At 40.0% G+C, this 8,599-nt stretch overlaps 1 protein-coding gene across 1 annotated transcript; it reads left to right on the top strand.

Moving 5' to 3' along the window:
* Positions 1-272: 272 nt before the first annotated feature.
* LOC309557283 (olfactory receptor 5B12-like) lies at positions 273-1,256 on the top strand (the record flags this gene model as incomplete). The annotated part of the gene is made up of 1 exon (XM_082259943.1): positions 273-1,256. The coding sequence occupies one exon, from the start codon at positions 273-275 to the stop codon at positions 1,254-1,256; it is 984 nt and encodes a 327-aa protein (XP_082116069.1).
* Positions 1,257-8,599: the final 7,343 nt, after the last annotated feature.

The following is an 8,599-nucleotide window of genomic DNA, read 5'->3' as shown; positions in this document are numbered from 1 at the left end:
TACGAGATCTATGAAACATATTTGATATTTCAGCCAATATCTGAGAATTTTGATAATAAACAAATAACATCACTGAGAGCAACAGGAGACATGTTTTCTGAAGTATTGTTGGGTTCACATTAACGTTTTTTAAAAGAATAATTTTTGAAATAGTGTATCAAGTTATCCCATCATTTTCTGGAAAAAAAAGGTTAATTTTTGTTATCATTTATTGTCACACATTTTTCAGATTTTTTTTTAATATAATAAATTCATATTGGTAAAACATTCCAATGGAAAATCAGACAATTGTGAAGGAATTTATCCTCTCTGGACTCTCTGACCTTCCAGCTCTTCAGCTCCCGCTCTTTCTTTTCTTCTTTTTCATCTACCTTCTGACATTAATCTGGAATTTGCTGATCATTGTCCTCATAGTCACCGACTCTCACCTCCATGTTCCTATGTATTTCTTCCTTGGGAACCTGGCCGGTTTGGACCTCTGTTGTTCCTCAGTCACCGTCCCACGAATGTTATTTGACCTTCACACCAAGACAAGAAAGATTACCATAAAGTCATGTATAACCCAAGTCTTCTTCTTCATGTCCTTTGGCATGTTAGAGGCGTTTTTGTTGGCTGTCATGTCCTATGATCGATATACCGCCATTTGTCAGCCATTACATTACATACAGATCATGAGTTGGAAAGTCTGTGTAGAGTTGGCTTTAGGTGTGTTGATTCTCAGTTTTGTCTATTCTTTAGTCCACACACTTTCTGTCTTTAAATTAACATTTTGTGGATCAGATATTATAGAAAGTTTCTTCTGTGACCTTCCACAGTTGCTTCAGATCTCCTGCAGTGACATCTACATCAACATTCTACTCGTCTTTCTCCTGGGTGGCATTTTTGCCGGTGTGTCTCTTATAATGACCTTCCTGCCCTATGTCTCTATAATCAAAACTGTTTTGAAAATGCAAGCAAAAGGAAGTAGAAGTAAAGTGTTCTCCACATGCACCTCTCATCTGACTGTGGTGTTTATATATTACGGCTGTGGTGTGTTTAATTATTTCCATCCAAATGCTAGCCATCATTATGCTGGTGACAAAGTGGTGTCCATCTTTTATACCGTGATCCTTCCTTTCATCAATCCTCTCATTTACAGTCTGAGGAACCAGGATTTAAAAACAGCATTACAAGATGCTTTAAGGAAACTCATCCCCACCTCAACAAAGAATTTTTCCAAACTAAACCCCTTATTCTTAGATACTAAAAAGATATAGAAGCATCATTTTCACTTTGGCCGATTATTGAAATGTGTGATCACTTCTCACATATATTGGTTAAATCGCTATTTTTGTTGATTTGAGTGCGAGCGCTTGCTTTACTAGAATTTTTTATCATTCTTATAACCCTAACAGAAATTTTGTAAAAAGATCGTCACTTTGGGTTATGATACTCCAGAAAAAAACTCAAAGTGTGATCTTCAGCAGTAAAAAGTGTTTTTTTTTTTTTTTTTTTAATACAGAATAATCTTCTTAGATTGAACCATTTTACAACAAGGTTGGAGAGTTTTCCTAGAAGACTGAAATTATGTGACAAATTAATACATATTATAAGGGTGTAGCAAGGATAATATGGATATGGCCAGCTTGTGTTTTTACAAGCATCACATCCTTAACCACTTGCTGACCACCTACTGCAGATATACTGAGGTAAGCTGGCTCGGCACCGGAGTGTTCCTGAGGGTGCACACGCACTGCCAGAGGCACACACGCACCCCCATTAGGAATCAGGGAAGCTGATCCACGGGGCCAGTGGCTGCGACTGCCCTCAGGCACCCGTGATCGCTCCCTGCTGATAGAAAACGACGGTCTGCTGTTGTAAACACAGCAGACCGTTGTTCTCTCTGGAATAAACACAGAGAGCCTGTGATCCTCCTATTTAGGAACACAGATCTCTGTGTTGATTCCACAAGTCCCTCCCCCATACAGTTAGAAAACACTCCCCTAGGCTCACACTTAATCCTGTGATCACCCCTGGGTTAACCCCTTCCCTGTGTCATTAGTGCATATTTTTAGCACTGATTACTGTAGTAATGTCAATGGTCCCCCCCAAAAGTGTAAAAAATTTTAGTTTGGGGTCCTATCTGTCGGCACCAATGTCGCAGTACCGCTAAAAATCACAGATCACCACCATTACTAGTTAAAAATAAATAAAGTAAAATAAAAATGACATAAATCTTTCCCCTAGTTTGTAGACATGATAACTTTTGTGCAAACCAATCAAAATATGCTTATTGGGATTTTTCTTACCAAAAATATGTAGTAGAATACAAATTGGCCTAAAATGATGAAAAAACTAGATGTTTATATATTTTTTATTGGGACTGTTATGTAGCAGAAAGTGAATTTAAAAAAAAAAAAAAATCGCACAGGTGATCAAATACCACCAAAAGAAAGCTCTATTTGTGGTGGGGGGGGGGGGGGGAGACATCAATTGTATTTGGGTACAGTGTTGCACAACCCCGCAGTTGTCAAATTGCAAAAAATGGCCTGGTCAAAATTCAAGGAAACAGAAGGTGTAGCTGACAGAGAAGAGTATAAAAATAGACAAAAGGAGGCCAAACACGTTATCAGTGCTGCCAAAGAACAGAAAGAGGAGGAAATTGCTAAATCTATTAAGAAAGGAGATAAAACTTTTTTTTTTATGTACATTAGTGATAACCTTCCGGTCCAGAAGTGGTTAAAGTTATAAATGGCACAAACAAAATATTTTTTTTTAGTTGTTACAATAATGACAACATAATTCCATTAAAATAATACATTTTAATTTATTTAAAAAATATAATTGTGCAATTTGCTTTCAACCAGAAATGTATATACATTTTCATGCAACCATAGAATTTTAGGAATTAACCATAAGGTGGCCAACATTTGTATATAAATATTATTAGGGTAACTGATTTCTCTTATAAATAAATAGAGAGAATGCATAATCTATTGACATGCCATTTACACCTAAATTTTCCACCATTATTATATTTAATTTAAATGAATATATTTGACAATATTCCTCTCTATATTTTTGTTGTGTTTAGTGATGTAAGCCTCCGGCATTCCAAAACAATTAAAAAGAAGAAAACGCATGATGACAATATCTCTCAATCCCACATTTCCTTATATGCTTTGAAATTTTGCACTGCACTGGGGGTGCCACTTTTATTCCTTTCTATAGAAAATTAAATCCATCAATGTAACTAAGAAAAGAGATAACTAAAAAAAAAAATGTAAACCATGGCAGCATGGAGCTATAAGGACAAATAACATGGGTAAAAAAATATTTAGTAAGGAAGGCCCACATTTTGGAAACTGGACAACTTATTTAATATTAAATTGTAAAAATAAACCTGTCAGAATTGGCCTAAATCCAAATATAAGGAGATGCAATAAGAGCACCACAGCAATAGTCATAGAGTCCATATTCTGTTCTGTTTAATTATTTAAAAATAGAACAAATGTGATGCATCTTGTTTGCTTTGAATTTACAGAAATATATTGTACATACAGTATAGAAGTTATTTATTATTATTATTATTATTTTTTTAATCCCAATATTGATTATATTTACTAGATTTGTCATGACCTGGACAATTGAAAATCTTCATATGAAACGATTAAACTGTTCTTTGAATCAAAATATTTCTGCTTGAACTACTATTAAAGCGGCTGCGACTACTCTTATGTACTCTCATGTATATTTTTTGAAAACCAAACAAAAATATTGAAAAAATAAATATATATATTTCTGCTTAAAGTGGTACTCCAACAAATTCCAGATAGTAGATCATGAGCATTTGTAAGAGAATGTGTCTAAAATTTGATAACTGAAATTTGAGAGTGCACCCCAAAAGTTAGGGTCCTACCAGAGTTAAAACATGTTTTGTTGCTTGGATAGAGCAGTAAAGTGTTATAGGCACGTGTTGTTTTTTTGCAATCCGGACCCCTATTGGGGTGATTTCCTATCCATTGTTGTCTAAACAGGAAGTGATGAGAAATATCTTTAACAGGGGAAAAAAAAAAGTAAGGAGGGGCTATGAACCCAGGAAATCCCTGAACCCATGAAAAACATATTGCTTTTAATTTCTTTCTGTCCTGATGACAATATCTTCCCTCATTTATTGTTTGAGTGTCAAAGGGACAGGAAGGGAAACCTCTACGATGCAAGAAACTTAAATCAGAACGTCAGCCCTAAAGGGAAGTTCGATTTTTCTGCCTCCCCTCCACTTCAACTCTTGTCCCCTTTTTTTCTGGGTAACGGGTACCTGGTTTTGACAGGTACCAACTCCCTCTTCTACTTGGATTGACTAAGTGACCCGGGCAAAAGTTTGGCCCTTTTCTGCCTGCAGCCTCTTGGGACACAACACAGGCCCAGGAGGCTGAAGGACCATTCACAGGATGCAGCCTGGTTTGTGCATTCACAGTGGGGAGCCAGCTTGGCAGCCACTAGGAGTTACAGCTGGCTTCCTGCAGTTAGCATGGTAGTGCTGGAGACCCAAAGACCAGCAAAGAACTGCTCTGGGTGAGGACAGCACTGGATCCCTGGACAGGTAAGTGTCCTTTTATTAAAAGTCAGCAGCTACAGTATTTTTAGCTGCTGACATTTCATTTTTTGGTGAAGGCTGGAGAACCACTTATCACATACCTGGTGAAGATTGGAACATTGTGGAGGCCTGTCTAACACCTCCTGCCCAGCACTCTCGAAGATAGAGACAGAGTGTAAGGGAAAGGAGTGGCACGAGTGCCGTAGAAGCTGGCTGGTAATTTCCACTCTGTAGATATGTGAGGAACCGAATAAGTAGGCGAAACAAGTCCAGGAGACAGGCCAAGGTCATTAACAGCCAAGCAAAGTGGTACAGAGCCAGCAAGCAGGTCAGGTCCTGGAAAGAGGCCATGTAGTTGGGTAACAGAGCTAGAGCGAGATCAGAAGCGAAGTCAAAAAGGCAAGCCAGGTTATACATGGGTAAGCAGGTACAGCAGATCAGGTCTTGGGAACATAGGAACAAGCTTAAGACCATTAAACAACTGCTCAAAGTGATAGACCTTTTTTAATAGGCTACTTTGCACCAAGCGCTAATTGGAATGCACACCTGTGCGCGCTCACGCAGGAATATGTCCGTGCAGAACAGGCACAGCACAAATGCGCACTGACTTTCTGATGCTAGGAATCTGGTTTACCTTACACCACTTATCTTGCCTTTAAATTTTGATGTTATTTATCTGGAATCTTTCAGTCCTTAACCACTTGCCGACTGCCTAACGCCGATCTACGTCGGCAGTCAGCCCCTCACAGGCAAAGTGACGTAGGGCTACGTCACTAGCTTGTGAGGGTCTAGGGAGCGAGCGCGCGCCCCTGGAGGCGCGCTCCCGCTCCCGCGTGGTCACGGACCCCCCCGCGCGTGTGACCAGCGGACCCGATGTCCGCCGGTCACTCGGCGATCGGCGGGGGAGAGGGAGAATGTCAGGCAGCTTGTGTAAACAAGCTGCCTGTCATTCTCCTCACTGTAAAGTCACTGATAATACGGATCTAGTATGTAGATCCGTTGATCAGTGTCCTTACAGCTCAAGCCACAGCCAATCACAGTAGAAAGCATGCCCCTAGGGATACACACAGCCCCTCCCTTCCAAATAAAGTTAACCTCTTCACAACCAGTGTATTTTTACAGTAACAGTGCATATGTATAGCACTGATTACTGTAGAAATGTCACTGGTAACACCAAAAGTGTCACAAATGTCAGTCAAGGGTCCGATCTGTCCGCCCCAATGTCGCAGTACCGCAAAAAAAATTGCAGATCGCCGCCATTACGCGTTAAAAAAAAAACAACAAAAATGACAAAAATCTTTCCCTTTGTTAGTAAACGTGATAACTTTTGCGCAAACCAATCAAAATACGCTTTTTGCGATTTTTTTTACCAAACATATGTAGCATAAAACAAATTGGCCGAAAATTTTAAAAAATTTTGATTTTTACTTTTTTTTGGGGGGGGAATTTCATATAAAAAAATGTGAAAAATATTGTTATTTTTGCAAAATTGACGCTCTTTTTTTGTTTATAGCGCATGATCAAAAAATCGCACAGGTGATCAAATACCACCAAAAGAAAGCTCTGTTTGTGGGAAAAAAAGGACGTCAAATTAGTTTAGGTACAGCGTCGCACGACCGCGCAATTGTCCGTTAAAGTCACGCAGTGCCGAATCGCAAAATACCCCCTGGTCAGGAAGGGGGTAAAATCTTCCGGGGCTTAAGTGGTTAAGCCCCGGTTCACACTACTGCATGTGCGGGGTTCGCATGTCATGTCGGAGCGCACTGCTCCGACATGACATGCGATCAGCTGTGGGGTGCGAGTTTAGCCATACAGTTTGTATGGCTAAATTCGCATCGCACCCGCAGCAAACACGCACAGGAGGCATTTTTGCTGCCGCATCAGGATCGGATCGCACAGCGGTTCACACTTGTGCGATCCGATCCTGTGCGAACTGCACGATCGCACTGCGATATGCGATCAAACTGGGGGTGTCGTTAAGATTACATTGACACCCCCAGCGGATCGCATATGGCAGTGTGAACTGCCGGGGGTGCGTGTGCGATGCGGGAACAGGCTGCGAATTCGCAGCCTTCCCGCATCGCATATATGTGAACCGAGCCTAAAGGTGATGAACAATGATTTAAAGTGATTCAAAAGGGTCAGTTTTTTATTTTTCAAAAATAATAAACTTGGTGACTTTACCTGCTCTATGCAATGGTTCTGCATAGAGCAGCCCCCATCCCCTTCTTCTGGGGTCTACCTTGGCACACCTCCCCTTGCCAAAGGCCTCCATAACAAGCCCCTTGCTATGAAGGCACTCAGGTATGCTCACTCCCGAGCCAGCTCTGTGTGTCCATGAAACACGCAGAGTGGGGCTCGACACCGCCCCCCACTCCCTCCTCACTGGCTGTGATTCACAGCAGCAGGAAGCAATGGCTCTCGCTGCTCTGTGAGGAGAGAGAGTGAGGACAGAGCTGCTGCTCTCGTGCACATCACTGGATCAAGATCAAGCTCAGGTATGTATAAGGGGGGAGATGCTTGCAGAAGGTTTTATACTTGAATGCAATCTCTTCTGCCTTTAGAACCACTTTAATAGGAGTGCTTATACATCAATCTGGCTTTCATACATCCTTTTTTTTTGCCATAAAGAGGAGACAAGCATCATATATGAAAGCACAATTTCTACAGCTTCTATATATGACAGCTTCCAGCTGTCACTCATCCCTAGGAACCGCTGACATCACTGGGAATCCCCGGTCCCGGGAAAAAAAAGTGGTAATAAAAACAGTGAGTGATATTACTGCTAAACTATGATCACTGACCACTTCTGATGATGTCACTACTACCCTTGCCCCTTCCCTTATATAGCTGATGACAACTCGGGGGGTGCTGTAATTCAGCAGGATCCGTGGTGTGTGCCAAGATATCTTTGTCGAGTCCACGGATGGCAGGCATTGCAATCTGTGAAGGATTTCCAACTGGGGACTTTTTTGTGATTTTTATTTTTTCAACACAGGATTTGTCAAACATTTTGCTTTCCCTATACTCGTATACATGGACGGGTATATGGAGCCCCCTTATTAATAAAAGGGAATTCCAGATTCTGATAAGCCCTTACCTACACAACTCCCACAACCACTCACCAGAGTTTTGGGGAAACTACCCCATTTTCATCAACATAGGGTTCCCCCTTGCAATGGAAATTCCCGTGTTGAGGACATGTGGCCTGATATGATTGAAGGCTCCATCTGCCTTGCCAACTAGATTGTAAATGCAGAAAATGAGTCTGGTATAGAAATTTAGGGGAACCTCAACTTTGTATTGTTTTTTATGTGAATCTCCTCCTTAAAATTCATGCTTACCCCAAAGGGTGTTTTTGTCATATGCCAGCACTGCTGCCACACTGTCTTTACTTCCTTGCTCTTTTTCTGTGGTTTTACTAAAATAAAAATAAAGTTTTCTTAAAAATGTGAAAATTAGGATAATAATTGATATTGCTGTAAATTTAAAATGATCAACAATTTTACTGTATGTGAGGAAATCTGGGGAACAAACCTTCCTAAACCTGTCATCATTGTTCCTATTTTTTACCTTTTCCAGAATTTAATTTTCTATATTTTTTCTTTCCATTTGCTCAATTTCACACAATTTAATTGCTGATTATTTCCAGCATCACAACTTCCCATACAGCAATATTTTCCATGGGAAATTGTGTCTTCTGTAGTTTTGTCATTTTGTAAAGTGGTTCTGGGAAACTGCTCTTTTTTCTGTAGTTTTACTAAAATTTAAATTATGTTTTCTTAAAAATGTGAAAATTTTCTTAATAATTGATGAATTTAAAATGATCCACAATTTTACTGTGTGATAAAATCTGGGGAAAAAACCTTCCTAATCCTAAACCTGTCATTCACAAAACATTGTGAACTAATGGCCATCATCCCAATTATATAAGGCAAAACGCATGTAAAAAGGAGAAAGGCGGGACTTTCAAAGCCAAGAAAGGAGGGATGATCACAAATAATTCAAAAATATCAAAATTTT

This window comes from Pelophylax lessonae (assembly GCF_965119305.1).
Source record: "Pelophylax lessonae genome assembly, chromosome: 6".
Classification (NCBI taxonomy): domain Eukaryota; kingdom Metazoa; phylum Chordata; class Amphibia; order Anura; family Ranidae; genus Pelophylax; species Pelophylax lessonae.
The sequence above is the reverse complement of the archived record's forward strand: the minus strand, read 5'-3'. Positions and strand labels throughout refer to the sequence as shown.